The 19,444-nt window shown below is 40.4% G+C and overlaps 1 protein-coding gene across 3 annotated transcripts in view; it reads left to right on the forward strand.

The window, feature by feature from the left end:
* The window catches only part of LAMA2 (laminin subunit alpha 2), a 546,302-nt gene that overhangs the window by 167,878 nt on the left and 358,980 nt on the right, over nt 1–19,444 (forward strand). For all 3 annotated transcript variants that reach the window (XM_077162869.1, XM_077162870.1, XM_077162871.1), the window contains exon 4: nt 2,457–2,699. In XM_077162869.1, the coding sequence (XP_077018984.1) occupies nt 2,457–2,699 (243 nt within the window). The remainder of the gene's footprint in view (nt 1–2,456; nt 2,700–19,444) is intronic.

Consider the following 19,444-nt stretch of genomic DNA (forward strand, 5'->3'; position numbering starts at 1 on the left):
CTTGAAGAATAAAAGCTGCCATCTCTGCCGAGACCTCACCATTTGGGAAGTGGTATCCTTTATCATTGCTTCCACCTTGTCAGTAATACTTTAGAATTACCCACAATTAAGACCAGAGTGTTTCATATTTTTTAGCAGAGACAACTTTCTCTCTCTGTATTCTAATAGATTAATCAATTAGTGTTTTCCTCAGCAAATTTCTTTACAAATAAGTTCCATGTGAGTGACAAAATCACAGCAGTTGCTGAATAGGAAATGTCTGAAAGGAACAATTCCTTATAATACCTAAAAATGCATCGAGAGCCAATATTTTGGATAATGATGGTAGTTGGAGTATTTTCCATCTTATGCATACTCTTGTCCTTTCACTGATAGTTACTTTAATTTTCTTTGTTTAAAATATTATTTTTATAATATAAAAATTATATAATATAATATAAAATTTGAAAAAATAAAAAATTAAGACAGGGTATTTTAACACAAACAACATGGAATGAAAAGTCAACTCCCTTTTCTTTTTCTCCTTGACTCCTCATTCCTAGGCCTCAGAGGTAGCAGCTGGAATACTTTCATGTTTGTCCCTCCACAACACGCCTGAGTGTATTCAATCATCTATATGCACTTACACAGGCTTGCGTATAACTACAATCATACTTCACTGTATCCCTTTGTAAATACAAATCCATCTGTGTCTCCCACCTGGAGTGATATTCAGTAAAACAGAACGATCAAAGCCCAAGCAAATTAGAACAGCTGTCTTGGCTCTTCCTTGCTGGCTGGGTTCCAGCTGGCCTTAGAGGAGAGGAGGCATTTGGGAGGCTGGTGCAGAGGTGACTTACCGACCAGTACGGGAGCATCTCAGTATTTTAGCTGCCACCTCTTCCCCACCTGTGCCTAGAAGGTGACCAGCAGCTCAGCTCTCGTCTCAGCGGCTCCTGGTGCTGCCGCACGGTGCACAGCTGTGCTGTTTCCTAGCATGTGTCCCAAAGAACCAGACTTGGACCCATCTGTGTCATGCCCCTTCTAGGCTAACTTCTCATATTCTTGACCTTCGAGTGTGCCGTGGACACAAAGCACCCATTCACAAAGAGCCCACATCAGTGCTGTGAAGCAGATGAAGTTTGCTGCTTGCACCTTCCCTTCCTGATTCCCCCTGGGGCGCGGCGGGCCCTTAGAGCCACAGCAGGGGGTCCGGCGCTCATGTCCCTCTCCTGACCCCAACTACCCAGCACTGGTGACTGTCAGTCTACCCACATCGTATGCGTTTACCAATCAAACATATCATCTTGCTTTCCATTGGTTTCATTTTCATATTTGTCATTATTCCAATATATAAACAACCCGCGGAGGGCAGGGAGTGGATTGAAACTGTATGTACATGTTCTCCCACAAGGGTTGCATATGCACACGTCACTCAATAATGTTTGTGCGTGATTCCTAGCCGCTAATGGCCTTTGGACTGCCATCGGTAGAAATGCGTACTTTCACAAAACATCCAGAATGTTTCCTTTTTGTAACTTCACATTTCATGTAGATTTAAACATAGAATCTCCACATCTCCACCCAGTTGTCACCCAGCTGATGTATAGGAACTGCTGGCTCCTTCTTCCTTTCCCTTCCTTTACACGTTTACCTACTGGCTGGTACAAAATAGAACCCCTTCATTGAATATGTTTCTATTTCAATTCAGTGACTGCAAACAAGTCATTGAAATTTCTGTCTCCATTATTTTCTATTTGGGGGTGTAGAGGAAATGACATGTTCTAAATATTCACTGCTAAAGCCTTTATCAAGAACTCTGCATACGTTTTCTCATTTAATCCAAATTGTCTCTCCCTGGTGTACTTATTGTGATCTAAATTCACAGGAAAAGAAATTAAGAGTTGGAAAAGTAAAATAATCTGCCCCAAATCACATAAATGCTGAAATGATACGTTGAACGCAGTACTGTCCCTCCAAGATTCCCTATTATTTTTGCTGCACCAAACCATAATTCCATGTAAACATTGCAGTTTTTATGAAGATTAAGTGATTTGAGTAAAAATGTTTTCTAAACTGCTGACCCCTTATCCACACATGGAATTTCTAACTCAATTTTATGGTCTCTAACCCAGTAAAGTGAGTAAATCGTATCTAACAAATGCTTTAGGTGCAATAATTATGATAGAACTTTAAAAATGAAGCAAAATGATGTGAATGAGTTGTTAGAGAATTAAAGTCCAGTCTTGGCCCCATTTCCTTTAAAGCCCTGGCTGCCTAAATGAAGCATCTCTTCTTAGCAAAAAGGTATTAAATAAAGCATGTAATAGCCAAGTCATTTTAGAGAACATACTAGCATGGATTGTGGAATCAAACCTTAAGTAAAATCGTTTGTAGCATTTAGCCTTACATTTCACGTAAAATGGTGAGAATACTTTGGAACTAAAAGCTGCCTTGTTGCTGTTGGCCGACCCCAGGTGTTCCAGATTGCGTATGTGATTGTGAAAGCAGCGAACTCCCCTCGGCCTGGGAACTGGATTTTGGAACGCTCCCTTGATGGTGTAGACTTCAAGCCGTGGCAGTATCATGCTGTGACGGACACTGAGTGTCTGACCCTCTACAACATTCACCCCCGCACCGGACCCCCGTCCTACGCCAAAGACGACGATGTCATCTGCACTTCATTTTATTCCAAGATACACCCTTTAGAAAACGGAGAGGTAAGCTGAGAACATGCACCGTAAGTACATTTAAGATGGCAAAATAGACTTGTCAGAAAGAGCTGGATATATCTGTAATTAATGTCAGAGAGATTTTTACAAAGGATTTAGCAAAAGTGCATTTAAATGAATTATTAAATCAAAAAGAAAAACCTGAGGTGATTAGAATTTTAACTACTTTCACAAATATGTGTCTTCCATCTCCAGTAGAGATCAGAGACAAGGAAATGGGCTTAATTTGGAAAGTTGGTGATTAATTTTACTTATAAAGAGAATTTCCTGACAATGAGGACTGCTGATGATTAGAGAATGATTGGAGAATTGAAAGGAAGCCTTAGACATGTGTGTGCTCTGGTCTGAGGGTGGCGATGAAAGGGGCGAATTGCTGGAGAAATGTCATCCACACGAAAGGCCCAAATAAACGGAACCTCGAGGGCATGGAGCCCATCTTTGTCTGACTCTCTGCTGCCGCATGCTGAGCTGCAGTGAAGCCCATCCCTTTGGGCCAGGTGTGCTGAATAGTAAAGGGCAAGGAATCTCCAGATCACAATTGCATGCAAGCTCAGTCACACGCTTAATCCAAATGTGTTCTGCTTCTCGGCAGTGTCTTTTCTCCTGTGGTTAAGAGTTCAGATTCATTTATGGAATCACTCACAGATTCAAACCCTGGCTTCACCTCTTACTAGCTGTGACCTTAATCCAGTTACTTAAATTCTTTATGCCTCAGTTTCCTGTCCTGTAAATTGGGAACGATAGTAATAGTTCTTATCTCGTTTGATTGTAAAGAGGATTAAATGAATCATCCTGCTTAGAGCGTTTAGAGCAGGGCCGGCATGCACTACCTGCCTCCCAGGCCTCTACTGGTGCGTGGGTGTTACTGTTACTATCATTGTTATTCTCTCCAAGATTGCCAGACCTTGACTGCGATGCCTCTTTATTGTATTTCTCTAACCTTTCAACTTTTGCACGTGTTCTAGTTAATTTCATCCCACCTGCTTATGTGTATCTGCTTTTATACTCCTGCCTGATATTCTTACTTCACTTTTCCACACATCTGAAGCTAGTATCCTCTTTTGTATTAATGTTTTCAGAAAACCGACATGCACTTTCTGCCATGCTGGTCTTACCAATCTAGGGTTATTTCTTTAAACAAAGGGGGATAATTTTTGACATTACTCTATCAAACTTGATTTTGGAATTATTATTCTATGAGTATCTACCAGCCCCTCACTATATTTCAGGTTCCACATGTAGAAACATCATTTGGGGGAAAGACTCCAAATGGTGCTCTCAGCAGCGATCTCAGTGTGCCAGACAGTAGTGAGTCACACTCAGTGAGTCAGAGGGCATTTCCGCCTGGTTAGTGCTCAGAGATGTCCACTTCCTGGCCATTTTGGCCTGTGGATGTGGGAGCAGCTGGAGCACAGAGAAAGAATATGTTTGAGTTGAATGTTTTATTTTTCTCCTGTTTTAAGTGTTTATCCAGGACTTATAATTATCTAATATGTATTAAGTTATTACCCTTTACTTTTTAAAAAATGATCCAATTCAGAAATTGGTTGGGCAAAAAACCGAAAAAACAAAAAGCAAAAACCCAAAAATGACCTAGATAGAAATGTAAAGTACGTATTACATTTGAATCCCTAAACTGTGGCTTCCCACTCTGATGGAAGTCCTCTGTCCTTTAGATCAGTTTAACCTTCCAATGTGGAACCAACAAAAGTGTTTGCTTGTTTGTTTGTGAACTAGCTACATGTTTTTGCTCTTAGATGACTTTCAGTAAAAGCTATTCATTGATGGTGACCATTAAGAACAGCAGATTCAATTACATGACATGTTTCTTTAAGTCTGTTTATCTCAACTTGGTAAGTGCTTGAGGTGAGGAACAGAGAGTAATTCAAAATGTTTGGTTCCACGTTGGAAGGTTAATGTTAGGATATAAGAATAAGGATGAAGTTCAGCCCTCTCCTATGGGCTTCTGTAAGCTGACTTTATGGAAGTGTCCTTGAAAATGGCTCTTGAATAAATAGTCCCAAAGAAGGTAGATAATATTCTCCAATACTCCCAGCTCAACAGGCAACAGAGCTGAGAACATGTCCCATGATTTTTAGACTATTGCTTCTTACACTACTCTAGTAAAGAATGGAAGTTGATAGTTTGATCAAGTTGATAACTGCTAAACTCACAAATGTCTTAGAGGAAACTTAGTGTTGCTGCACCCAAAGTACATAGAAAGAGTCAGAATTTGGAGACACCATGGCATAGAAGAGTGTATGTGAGACTCACAAGACCTGGGTGCTAGTCCTGGTTCTAACCTTTGTGTGACCTTCCCAGGTGAGTTACTCTCTGCGTGATTGAATTTGTTGAACACATGAATTAACTCAGTACGTTAATTTTTCTAAGGCATCTTTCAGTTAAAGTAATATAGTTTTGGACGTCACCTATAATATAACATTCAAGGATATTCCCTAAGTTTTGGGTGCTTTTTGCCAACATGTCTCAGAAAAGTAACTGTGAAATAAATCTTCATTTCATTAGCTTTAAATTTTAAAAGGATGTACATTTGGATACCACCAGAAATTTAATTGAGTATTTTCTCAAAAACTTCCCAGGAAAATGACAGGCAAGTAAAAGAGACAAACAAATAAACCAGTAAATACAGGATGACCTTGCAAGGGTTACAACAGAGTATGTACAGAGGGCTGTAAATCCCCCTGCATGAGTGGAAAGAGCTATTTTGAAATGACTTCTCAGATATAGGGAAACCTGGAAAAACTGTATTTCAAAAGTTTCAAGACAAGAGGCAAATTAATCTCCAATAGAGGCCATGGATTAAACTAGGTATATTAAAGTATCCACCTCCATTCTTGAAGGATATTTTTATTGACTATAGTATTCTAGATTGACAGTTATTTTCTTTCAGCACATTTTGTTATTTTCTGGCTTCCATTGTTTATCTAGAGGAGGTAGTTGCCTAATAGTCTCTTTTGGAGTTTTTTCCCCTCTGATTTCTTTAAATATTTTGTCTTTGTCTTTGTTGTTCAGTAGATTTACTATGATGCTCCAGATCTGCCTGTCAAATACAATATCAACTAGTTATCTGTGGCCATTTAAATTAAAATTAATTAAAATTAAAATTAAATTGAGTTTCTCAGTTGCACTAGCCACATTTCAAGTGATCAGTAGCCACATATGGGTAGCAGCTACCATATTGGACTGCACAGAATAAAATGTTTTCATCATTGCAGAATTTTCTTTTGAACAGCTCTTCTCTAGGGTGTACCTTTTTGCTATTTTTATTTAGATATGTTTTCTTTGTTAGATCTGTGGAATGATGTCTTTCAATCAGTTTAGGGCTTAATTCAGCCATTAATTCTCCAAATGTTGTTTCCTCTCATTCTGTGTATAAGTACATTTAAAAATATTTTGGCACTCTTTAGTATAAACACTATGTATCTGACCTTCTCTTCTGCAATTTTCATCCTTTGTTTTCTTTTCTTCATTCTAGATATTTTGTTCTGACCTACTTTCAGTTCACTAATTCTCTCTTCAGCTATCTTAAATCTGCTGTTGAACCTATTCATAGGATTCTTAATTTCATTTATGAAATTTTTTCAGTTCTAGAACTTCTCTTTGGTTTGTTTTCAAAGAGAAGTTTGGAGTTACCAGTTTTACTTTGAAATCTCAATCTTTTTTATCTCCTAAAGCATAAAATAAATTATTTTAGGGTTTTTGTTTGATAATTCTAATATCTCATCTTTGTGGATATTTTTATTGTCTGTTTCTCTTATTGATTCTTTTTTATGATCTCTTATACCCTCATATGCTTAGCTGTATGTGCCAAAAGTTATATTTTAAAGAGGATTCATAGAAATAATGAGATTAGCTTTATCCTGTGAGGTTTTTTTCCTATGCTTCTTCCAGGCAATAATAGCCTGGATAATTTCAATCCAGTGTCAGGGATTTGGGTTTCTGGAACTGGTGAATGAATCACGTCCCTCAAAAAGTTGTGCTCACATGTTAACTCCTGGTTCTGTAGGTCTGAGCCCATTTGTAAATAGGGCCTTTGAAAGCGTTATTAATGAAGATGTGCCCAAACTGAGTGGGGGTAAGCCTTAGTCTGATAGGGCTGAAGTATTTTTAAGTAAAAGGACTTGGATGCAGTAAGAGAGAAGTCAGGGGGCAGACAGAATCAGGAAGACAACAGACTTCAGAAGAGAAAGGAAAGACACTGCTGTGTGCATTGCCATGTGACAGAGAAGCCAAGGACCAAGGAATTCTGGCAGCCCCTGTGTGCCCATGTGCAGGGAGAAAGTATTGCCTTGCTGCTGCCTTGATTTTGGACCTCTAGCTTCAAAACTGTGAGCAAAAAGTTCACATTGTTTAAGCTAATCCGTTGTATGGTATTTGTTTTAACAGCTGAGAAACTAAGTTTTGGTACCAGAAATGGGTTTCTGCTATTACAAATATCTAAGAATGTGAAAAGAGCTTTGGAAATGGATAATAATAAGGAGAAGCTATAAGAATTGTGAGGCATGTGATAGAAAAAGCCCAGTTTGCTTCCAAGAGTTTGTTGGTATAAATATGGATGTTAAAGCTACTCCCTATGAGGCCTTAGAAAGAAATGATGGATGTGTTATTGAATAGTGGAGGAAAGGTGAGCCTTGATAGAAGTGGCAGAGAACTTGGCAAAATTGTGTTCTGATGTTGGATGGAAGACGGAAATTGAGAACTATGAACTTGGATGTTTAGCTGAGTGTGGAAGATGCATCCTGGTTTCCTCTTGCAGCTTCTAGTGAAATGTGAGAGGAAAGGAATAAGTGGAGAATTCAACTCTTAAGCAGAAATGAACCAGGATTTGATGATTTTGAAGATTTTCAGCCTAACCAGGTAGCATGCTCTGAGATGAGAGCCAGAAGAGGCTCTGTTGGAGATGTTTCTAAGCTTTCATGAAATATGTTCCCAGAGGATAGGGCTCCATTGGAGGATTTAACTAAATAACCCTTTGCTAAAAAGGGTGTGAGTGTAAGAGGATCCAGTGCAACATATTAGTGGAAGGTAGTATTGAAAGTGCAGCTATCTAGGAAGGATCAGTGGCAAATTCTTTTCCTCTGATGTTGTGGAGCCCCTTGAACTGCATATAAGCTGACAAGATTTTTTGTAAAATTTGTGTGAGTAGAACCACTGCCAGCGTGGATTAAAAGGGACATAGAAATGATGAACTGAAGAAAAATAATTTCAAGGGCACAATTGTGAAAGCTGAAGTCTGGAGCGAAGTGATAGCCTTATTTGTAAAGGGCATGTTGTCCCTCTGCTTGGAGGGGGCAGGACATCTGCCTAGGCTTGGAGTGGGTGGACCTTGCACCCCATTATTCAGGAAAAGCACCAGTACTCCAGTGCTGTGTTGGCAGAGTATGTGCCCCTGGCATTAGAGTAATGCATGGCCACTGTGCAAAAGCTTGGAAGGGATGGGGCTGCCACTCCATCAGACCCAGAGGATAAAGCATCGATCCACAGATGACTGTTAGATCTTGAGACCTAATGGAGTTTCCCTTGCTGGGTTTTGGACTTGTTTGGGACCTGTGACCCCTGTTTTCTTTCCAATTTCTCCCTTCTGAAATGGGAATGTTTATCCTATGCCTGTTCTAGCATTGTATATGGAAGCAGATTACTTGTTTTCCAGGTTTGGACAGAGGAATTTGGCCCCAGGATGAACCACAGGCATAACTGCTTTTGATGAGACTTTGTACTTAGCTTTGTTACTGAAATGACTTAAGGCTCAGTCATGTAAGTCATATTGGGATATGGTGATGGCATGGATGTTTTTTACATGCGGGAATAAAATGTCTTTGGGCATTCCAGAGGGCAGACAGTTGGGAATTGAATCATGTCCCCCACAAAGAACATGTTCAGGTCCCAACCCCTGGTCCTGTGGGTATGAACTCATTTGTAAACAGGGACTTTGAAGGTGTTATTAATTAAGATGCACTCAACTGGATGAGGTTGGGCCTTAATCCAATATGGCTGAGGTTCTTATCAGCAAAGGCAGTTGTATATGGAAAGAGAGATGCCATGGGGGAACAAGACAGAATCAAAAAGTCAGCGAGCTCAAAGAGAAAGAAGATGCTGCTATGTGCATTGCCGTGTATGAAAAAAGCCAAGGACCAAATATTGCAGGCAGCCAGCCCCAGATTCCACAGTCTTCAGGGAGAAAGCATCAGTTTCTGATGCCTCAATATTGGACTTTTAGCCTCAAAACCATGAGCCAATAAATTCCTGTTGTGTAAGCCAATCCATTGCATAGTATATGTTTTAGCAGCTGAGTGACTAAGACTGACTTGTAGATGATTAGAGCTGTGCCGTAACCTATGAGTGCTTTTCTAATTCCAGTTTACCCTCTTTCCAAGGCTGCCTCTATTTGGAGCCCCAACCAAAATGTATGGTATTTCCTGAAGTCCCACCCATCCAAGTTTTGGAATCCAAGATTTGTTCTCCTAGTGTAGCAAGTCTGTCAACAGTGCCTCTCACTCTTTAAGCCATGGCTTTTGGATGGGTAATTGCCCATAGGACAAAAAGCTTTCACAATGCTTTATAAGTTTTTCTTCTTGATATTGGAACAGTTTTTCTTCACTATCTTAATAACCCTCAAATGGCTCCAAATAGGTTTTATTTTTTTGCTATACTTTGTCCAGTTTTTCAATGTTGGTCCTAAGTATATAATAAATGGAAGCAAAGTCTCATATACTCTTTAAAATACTTTTATTTTGGAACAATTTTAAATTTATGCTAAAAATTGCAAGAATAATACAGCATCTAATCTCATTTACCCAGCTTTTCCTAAGGTTAACATTCTACTTAACCAGAGTGCATTTGTAATTATTAAGAAATCAATATTGGTACATTACTATTACTAAGCCCACAGGCTTTACTCAGATTTCTTCAGTTTTACCATTAATGTTTTGTTTTTCCTTTTCTGGGAACCAGTGGAGGATCCCATATTGCATTCAGTCATAGTGTCTCCTAGTCTCCTCCGATGTGGGACCATTTCTTAGGCTGTCTTTGCCTTTCATGACCTTGATCATTTTTAAGAGAAATGGTCAGATATTTTGTAGCCTGTCCCTCCATTCAGATTTGTGTGATTTGTCATGATTTTCTGGGCTTCAGGATTTGGAGGAAGAAGACCAAAGAGGTAAAATGTCCTTCTCATCACATCACGCTTACTCATTCTTATATGCATTTCTCTTTCGTGAATTTCCCATCTATTGGTTTATAAGTCTTAGTCTGCTTCTAGATAGATTTTTATTTGGACAACTGTGTGTAAATATTCACAATAATTTGCAATTATAGTTTTTGGCAAAGTACTGAATAATCATTTGCTACCTGACCTTCAAAATATCCTTCAAATATAAGTTTGTCAGAGAATAAAAGAAATTAAGATATAGCCACTCATGAAACCAGGCACTCCGAAATAAATACGTCTCAATGACAACACACTAATTAATTAGTATTAATTAATTAATACATGTATTAGGGCAGAATGTTAATAGGAAATAGTCTTCCTTGAAACTAAGACAAAGTCTTCTGAGTCTAAAGATTTCTGCATTTTTACTTGTGTCAACAATTTTGGAAAGAAGTGCCCAGACTTTTCAAACATTCTAAAATGTTATATTTCAGTTCATGTCCAAAAGTATGTCAGTTTAGGGCTCAAAGATGCCTTTGATAAATCCCTACCCATCTATCAGAGGGTATTCTGAACACCCCTGCCTCTGTATCCAGTATAGAACTACAGCCCTGTCTCTCCATCATCAGTGGGGACCATCCAGCCTCTCCTTCTGGCTTCTGAAACCTTAGCAGCATCTTATCTTTGCTTATTTTTTCAGCTTTATGTGATTGCTCCTGCCACCCCCGTCCTTGTCCCTTCTGTCTGGCTTCACTTCTTCCCCATCCTCCACCCCACACTACCTGCCCCACCCCAGTTAATGTTAATCATTGGCCACAAGGGTCCTTTAGGGCATTTACCCAGCCCCCTAGATAACTAGGCTCCACTGCTACCAGGAAAGAGATGTGTCCCTGTGGGAACATCCTGGGAACTGTGTCCAAGGGGAGAAGACACACTGACTCTGAGCTAGGAGATAATCATAGAGCATCAAACCTCCTGGCCTAGCGAAGGAGGGATAATGGAAGACAGCATGATACTGTGTGTAGTTATCCAGGCTGTAAACAGAAAGAGGCTTTGAGCAAAAGCCTTAAAAGGGTTTCATTTCAGAAGTGTAATTTTGGGTCATCCATGCCAAGAAAGGCCCAGCAGGGACCTTGCTTTGCCCTGCTTTGAGAGAATGATGCGGAAGTCCCTGGTAGGAGTTGCAGGCTGTGAAGCAGCAGTCTGTGGGGGTCCTCCTTTGCTTTGAGGCCCGCCCAAGAGAACAGCTCTGATGGGAGCAGCTACCTAGAAAGCCTCTCCAGCAGTGACCACAGGAAGCCACCTCTACCAAGAGCTGCCATCACAGCCCAAGTGCTGCCTCTCCTCAAAGGACTTGCCCCTGGGCACTATTGAGAGCTGCCAGCAAGAACTGTCACTTGAAGGCACCACTGAAAACTCTTCTTAAAGCAATGATTCCTCTGTAACATGGCTTTCCTTGGAAACCACCTGGGAGTGTTTCAGACTTAGCTATGCCTGAGACCAAAACTTGAAGTTCAGCAGATGTGGGAAAGGGTTTAGGAAGCCATATCTGTATTTTAAAATCGGTATTCCTGGTGCTCCATGCACCCCTGCTCCTGCCTTCTTCCTCCGAGTTTTCTGCCTCTCACCACCTTGTGGGAGAAGAACCCAGGCACTGTTGTTTCGGGAAAGAGGCCTAGTCATGTTGGTTACTTCCAGCTGAAGAAAGAGCCTGAAAGTCTTCTGTCAGAAAACAAGATAGACTTTAGTGGACAGACTCTGGTTGGGTTTGCGTCGAATAAATAAATTTTGAGCTACAACTAGGGTATCAAACTTATGGTTGAAGAAGTGGCTGAGAGAGAAGAATTGCATCAGTAATATTAGGAGAATGGGGTTGTATGGACGACACTACTTTAGGGTCTTAGTGTTCAAATTATAATAGGTGCTTTTTTCCCTTTATATGAGATTCTCCCCTTTCTGTGACTGAGATCATTACTTTTAATTTCTTTGGATTGTCACTAGACTTCTATCTAAATATTCATGGTTACCATGGTGATTTTGCTTCAATTCCTCCTACAGAGCCCTTTAAGTTATTTACGTATGGCTTCCTCTCTTTACCACAACGCTTTCTACCCTCCTGGATTGCAGCTCTGATGGAACTTCGATTTACTTTGATTCTGTTTTTGAAATATGGTAGGCTTGTTTAAAAATCCCTAGAGAAACCATCATTAATTCTTGAAGACACTTTTTTTTTTGTAAACTGTATGTGAAGCTTTGATTTTATTTTGATTTCCTATGTGACAGGGTTGTATATATACAGACAGAATCTTTTTCTTCCTTTTTTCATCACCTGGCATTATGATGACCCTTAGAATTGCAAACACTTGGGAATGAAGACACACACCCAATGCTGTATTGAAAAATGCTTCAGAGATTCTCCTTTGATCTGATATTGTTAAGGCGATAGCATGCTTGCATATGTGAGTTTGGCTTGAAATGGGGGAATATAAATGAGGAACCCGCCTTTCTCATTCACCCCCGGAGCTGCCCCTTTAGGGAGAAGCAGCAGGGTATTATTCATTTGTATTTAGTTATGAATAGAGATGTAGGAAAATAATTATATGGGGTTACAGACTTCCTTTCTCTAAAAATAATTCTCATATTGATCAGCATGAATGATCAGTACTTCTAACAACATGAAAATGCCTTATTATAATGAGGTTAGCAGGGTGTCCTCTGAAAAACAAAATGTTTTGATTCCATTTTGAATACACTGAGTATATTTTTGTATAGAGTGCTTGAAATATTGTGAAATTACACACATATAAAACTTATCATTTCTTTCAAGTGCTTAGACTTTTATGTTTAACAAATATAGCTTTAAATGAAGTTAACCAGATTTTCATTCCTCATTTCTCTTGTTAATCAGTTTATGGACCTTCTCCCCGCTTTCCTTGCCCCCACCAATTATTGTACCTAGAAAGTATCAGTAAATCTTCATCAAATTAATTCTGTATTGTTGAACAGCAAAAATGATGTTTTAGTTTGCTAAAGCAGCCAAAATGCAATATGCTGGTTTTAACAATGGCAATTTATTTGTTTACAAGCATGCAGCTCTGAGGCCATGAAAATGTCCAAATCCAGACATTATGAAGATGGTACCCTCCTCCTCACGGCAGACTGCAGGCTGTCCTGGACTGCTCTGTCACATGGCAGAGCGCACAGCATCTGCTGGTCTCTCCCTTCTCTTCCCGGTTCTGTTGCTTCCAGTATCTGGCTTCAGTGGCTTGCTCTCTGTTTCTGTGTCTTTCTCTGAATTTTATCCTCTTATAAGCATGCCATGTGAAGATTAAGACCCACCCTGAATGAGGGGGGTCATATCTTAACCTAAGATCTTACTTACTGTTCTAGTTTGCTTGTTGCCGAAATGTAACACACCAGAGACAGATTGGCTTTTAATAAAAGGGGGTTTATTTCATTATTTCTTCAGAGGAAAGGCAGCTAACTTTCATCTGAGGTTCTTTCTTACGTGGGAAGGCACAGGATGGTCTCTGCTGGCCTTCTCTCCAGGCCCCTGGGTTCCAACAACTTTCCCCAGGGTGATTCCTTTCTGCATCTCCAAAGGCCTGAACTGAGCTGCGAGCACTGAGATGAGGTGTGCTGAGCTGCTTGGGCTGTGCTACTTTGAGCTCTCTCATTTAAGCACCAGCCAATTAAGTCAAACGTCACTCATTGCAGCAGGCACGCCTCCTAGCCGACTGCAGATGTAATCAGCAACAGATGAGGTTCAGGTACCATTGGCTCATGTCCACAGCAATAGAACTAAGTTGACACCTGAATCTAACTACCACAGTCACCAAATAAATTCTACTTTCAATGGGTCCACACTCACAGAAATGGATTAATTTTAATAATATTATTTTCCGGGGTCCATGAACCCTTAAACCATCACAAAAGTCCAGAGAAATGAATGACAATGGAATCTTAAAGGGATAACACCAATATTTTAGAGACATGGTTATCTCGGCATTGCGGAAAAGGTTCTAACCAGGATCTACTAAGCAGAAGCAGAAGGCTCCTTCCTGTCAAGCCGGGTAACGAAGTCCAGGACTGTCACAGAGACACAGGGCACTGCGCGCTGTCTTGTAGGCTGTTCTCTGTATTGGCCTTTCAGGTGTAGTTCCGCCATTTAATTCACTGTGGCCCTTGGGCAGATGAGTGAACTCTAATAGCTGTCCCATCAGTTCATACGGCTGTGGGGGTGACCAAATTGGGCAATTGATGGTAATGCCCCTTTGACCTGTGCAATGTGATGGCAAATTCCTTAGGCTGAGTAGCTAATGCTGGCTTAAGCCCACCCCTGGTTGTGGGGTTCCCGGTAGGCTCAGCCTGGAATCGGAGTGGGGAGGCTGGCAGGGCTGCCAGGTGTTCCCCTGGGGTCAGCGCCAGGGTGGCAGAGGCGACCACACATGAGGAGGAAAATGTGAGGCCGAAGTCAGGGGCCTGCTGAGGTCAGGTGGCCAGAGGTCAGGGGGCCAGAGGACAGGCGGGGCTCCCGGACGCCCATGGGCGGTTTGTCTGTGTGCAGGAAGGTAAACGGTGGCTAACGTTTATTGCACATCTGTCCCGTGGCGGGCGCTGCTCTGTGGGCTTTACGAGTACGAGCTCATGTGTATATATTCTTCCCGTTTTATACTCAATGACCGTGCGGCACAGAGAGGTCAGGGGGCGTGCCCAGGGCTGCACAGCTCCTGACTGCCGGACAGTGCAGTCTCCAGAGCACCGGTAGGACACAGGGCTAAAGCTCTTCTTCTGTGCCCGGGTCTCGGCTGCAAAACCTGGGGGCGCTGCAAGCACAGGCCCCCCCAGCCTGCTGCGGGGTTCGCACGGGCCCAGCACCCAGCTGCAGAGCAGGCAAACAGCCTCTAGCATTACAATTGCCAGGTTTAATCTTCACATGTTTTGGGTTAAAAAAAAATCCTTTCGTTTCCTCGTGCCTGCCCATGCCAAAAAATAAATAAGTAAATAAAGAAATCTTCACCTTCTGTTCTTTTTTTTTTAACTTTGCTTTAACTCATTTTCTTAACTGTTTTAGTTTGTTGGGTTTTTATCATTTACTGCTTTTATATCTGATTGGAGAGTTTTATCTTGGTATACTAACATTTATCTGAATTTTCCCTCTTAAACTTTATTTGTATTTATTGCAACGCTTTTTTTATTTCTGGAATTTTGTGGGTTCCAATGGTGTTATATACTTAGAATTAAAAAAAAATTTTTAACCTGGCTTTTACTTCTCAAGTAATTTTTTCCCTTTATTTTTATAAATTTTATTTTGGCTTAAACTTTTAAGCTATTTTTACATGATTTTTAATCACTTTATTTTCTGTTTATTTTGTGTTGTTTTGATATCATACTGGATATTTTGAATTTTATTGTTTTCATTCATTACCTTCACATAGCTGGCAGGAAATGCAGTCATAAAGACCACGGAAAGCGGACCACACTGGCATTCTTTTCCCCCCAGTCTAATTTAGTAGTAACCCTTTCAGGGGTTCTTAAAGGGGGTCCCCCAAAACTTTCCCTCAACAGAATCCCCCAAAACTTATAGCAACCCAGAAGATCCATGACCAACGTTCCTTCCCAAGATGATAATTTTAATTTATGTACATGATAATTAAGACATTTTTAAAGGATTTTTTACTATTGAAGCTCTTAAGAAAAAAGTCATTCCTCTAAACTTTCTACTGTTTGAAATGATTGGATACTGAATAAATATTTTAAACAGATAAGGAGATGGATGTATTTCACTCAGGGAAGGACCCCAAAACCCATATCAATTTTTTAATAGGAATCACATTTCCGAGGACCCAGTAGAAGATTTATAAAGAGGTTTTTAGAAATTGTTTTTTATTTTAATTTGATTCTAATATGGCTTTGGCTATCGGATTTCACTTCTTCCAGACCTGTCTATGGAGTAAGTCACCTAGCGTGTAGGTGCCCAGAGGCCACCTGTATTAAATAGGCAGGGGACGCACCGGGTGGGACAAGGCGTTTGCCTCAGGAGGATGTGAAGGATGAACGCTATTGATTCTCCTGGGTCACCCTTTTAAAGAGAACCCCTGGGGAGTACTCAAGTGCACTTAGAACTTGAAAACTTTTCAAGAACCACATACATACTTCAGGTTTCGACCCCTAAAAGTTTTAGTGCCTGTTTTACTTTCCTGGCTGCTTAAACAAATATCGCACAATGGGTTGCCTTAAACAGTAGGAATTTATTTGTTCAAGATTTTGAGGCAACAAGAAGTCCAGAATGAGGTGTCAGCAAGGCGATGCTTTCTCCCAAAAGACGGTGATGCTTTGGAGCTGGCTGCCGGTGGCTTTTCCGTCCATGTGATGGGCTTGGTGGCCTCTGCTGGCTTCTCTTTGTCGGACTCTCCCCCTGCCTGTGAGGGCGCCGCAGCCCAGGTGAAGGCCAGCCTGATGCAGGGGCTGCCTCCTCTGAAGCGCGTCTTGAAGAGCTCGGGTCCACACCATGGAGTGTGGGCGAAGGTCACGTCCATGTCCAGGCTAGCCGCACAGCTCAGCCCCCCACAGCGCTCCACCGATGACCCTTGGCGGGGGGACGCTTTCTCTTCCAGTCCGTCTTTGTAAGAAAGAACACACGCCATGTTAGACAAACAGGAGCATGATTAAAATAACGTAATTCCTACTCACAGGACATTTCTGAAGTACCCTGGTATGGAATCAGTCTCTGATGTCTTAGATACAGCTGCCAATATCAATACTAAAATTTTATTTTATTTTGGAAAGTAGTTACCCATTTTATGTATGTAGTAAGAAAGGTATCGAAAACCAGTGTTTTAAAGTACTTCTTAGAGATTCATTTCTCCAAACTATAGATAAGTCAAAATTACATTTACCAAAGATAAATGATTCTCCAACTTGTGGTTTATTAAAAATATGAAGCAAAACATCAGGTGAATACATTTTTTGCTCCATCAAAACCTTTCACATTTTGTGTTTTGCTTTTATTTTGGCTCATGACAAGTTTTTCAAATTGTTACTTGTATTATGAGTTAATTGCGTAGGTAAAATCAAATCTGGACTGAATTGGCAGCACCTATCTCATTGTCAATAAAGACAGGTACCTAGACCCTTCGATTTCCCAATCTGTAAATGTTTTGGGCCTCATTTAGAAAATGTATCAATTTTGACCTGAAAACATTTCAGATTCCATTTTCTAACCGACGCTTTTCTGTATGGGGAGGACTGTGTGTTCATACATGCCGTTCTTTTTTATTCCTAAAACCACTCCCCTCTTGTAGGGAAAGCCACAAAGGGCTAAATACACTTTAATAGTATATAGAGTCTCTATTTACTCTACCCTATCCATCTGAAAGTGCTTTTCTTCCACGTAAGTATTGTAGAAACACGCATTTAAATATGCAAGTGTTTTTTAGAAGAGTGACAAGAAAGCTGGGTAAAACAGTTATCCTCATTGTGGTTTATCAGAGACAAGCCCATGTTAAAAGTCTCTCAACTGGGAATTATAAACTGTTGTCAGTAATGTGATTCAGCTGTAATCTCAATTCTAATGTGCATTGAGATTACAAAATCATGAAGCAGGCACAATATCTATTGTTTATGCAAAGAGGAAAAGGAACTATTAAATCGCCAGATATAAGAAAAAGCATTTGAAATCATCAAAACTCATCTTGTGTCCTTAAAAGTCAAACCTGAAGTAATGCACCACCGTCTCATCCTGGGAAGGCACGCCATGCCAGACTCGATGGTATCTGATCCTTTTTATTTCATATTACTAAAGTAGAGACTAAGCATTTCAGTTAAAATGTGAATCCCAAGGAAACAAAGAAGGTTCAGGACTTAATAATTGCTATTGTCACCAGTAGTCTTGGCAATAACCCTTTTGTCTAGGATGCTTTGTCGGTTTCAGAGCACTTCACTATACGCTTTACCATTTGATCCTCAATATAGCTTTGGGGCTTGAAACCCAAATTTTTATTATTCTCACTTTACAGATGGAGTTTAAGGAACTCATTTGAGATCACACAGGTGGTAAATGTTTGACATTATCTGTCCCAGATGCAGTCCAGATCTTCTGATGGCAAATACCATAACTGTACCAGTTCATAAACTGAACTCTTAGCTGCAACCAGCCACCTTCCAAATACGTATTTCCCAGCGGTCACAAGGGCTGATGGGGCACTATGTGGGCAGGTAAGCGCCGTCCATCATTTCTGCTGGGAAAAGCCCAAGGATGTGTCAGCTAATCAGTCTCACACAGGAAACATAACTTAATCTTTTCTTTATTGCAGAAGTATACTTGAGAACACAACAAAGGCTCTAAGAGCTATTAAAATAAGCTTCTGATCCTTAGGGAAACTATTTTAGCACTAGAGCTATCATCAGAAGTCCTTGAGACAAGTCACATAGCAGTGGAATGGTTACGATTACACTTCACAAGAGGACCTAAAAAGATATCAGGAGCTGCTTTATCTGGTCCCCTGCAATGAAATGAAAACGAGAAAAATCTACTGCAAAGCTGGGTAGCCTGAGGATGTGTACTGTTTTGCACTGTGGTAGACCAACATGCAGCCAAATATTTTCACTGGAAACCTGTAAATGGATAACTTAGCTGAATTCTGCTACCTGGGAAGTACGGGAGGCATACAATTTAAATTCCGATCACGGGGTGCAAAAATCCTATCATTTTCATTTTACACAGGAGAAAGGCTACCCTGGCTAGATTAACAAGGTAGAAAATTACATTTCCCTTGTGTAAATTTGTTCTTTAGCTTCATTCAGTACTAAGAATTATTTATTTTCTCGTTCAACCAATAAGTACTTTTAAGTTCAAGTCTAATATTAGAGTGAGCGCTAGGAAAATGCCAATATTTGACTATTTTTAGCCAATAAAAATGGCAATTTCATAAGCTTCAAATCATTGTATGCCAAAGCATGAACAGAGGTAATTGCAGATATTTAGACAGCCCTAAATGTAACCTCAATTGTACACAATGTTTTAGCAAAAACCTTACAGGGAAATCAAGTTCCTTCACGGAAACAATAATTCATAAAAGGTCCTAAGTTATTTTGTGAAGGTCTTTCTCTTATTGTGTTAGCGACATGATGAGTATCCAGCCAAAAGTGAGTTAGATTGGATTTGTTTCTCAGTTTTGGGGGGTGTGGATAATAGGAAAGAGCATTTTGCTGTGAATAATCTGGCATCACACGAGGTGTCATGAGAAGCAAGACGGAAGTTGAAGGTACATTGGTTAGCTTGGGGCCGTGAAGTTTGGCCCGTAGAATGTCCCATGTGCCTATGTCTGTGTTACCACAGGGCACATCCCAGGAGCCTTATATGTCCACCACTGTCACAGTCACAAGCACATATTCACTAGTCTCTAAAGTGAATTACCTTAGTGCAAGTCCATTGGTGAAACTCCTTGGAGGTTATTGGTTTTTATAAAAACCTTTTATTGCCTTCTTTAAGGAAAAGTTTCATAGTAATGACAGACTTTTGCTTTCTTTCTTATCGTCTTATCATCACATGTTCTTTCCACCC

The sequence above is a fragment of the Tamandua tetradactyla genome, chromosome 5, assembly GCF_023851605.1.
Source record: "Tamandua tetradactyla isolate mTamTet1 chromosome 5, mTamTet1.pri, whole genome shotgun sequence".
In the NCBI taxonomy this organism is placed as follows: domain Eukaryota; kingdom Metazoa; phylum Chordata; class Mammalia; order Pilosa; family Myrmecophagidae; genus Tamandua; species Tamandua tetradactyla.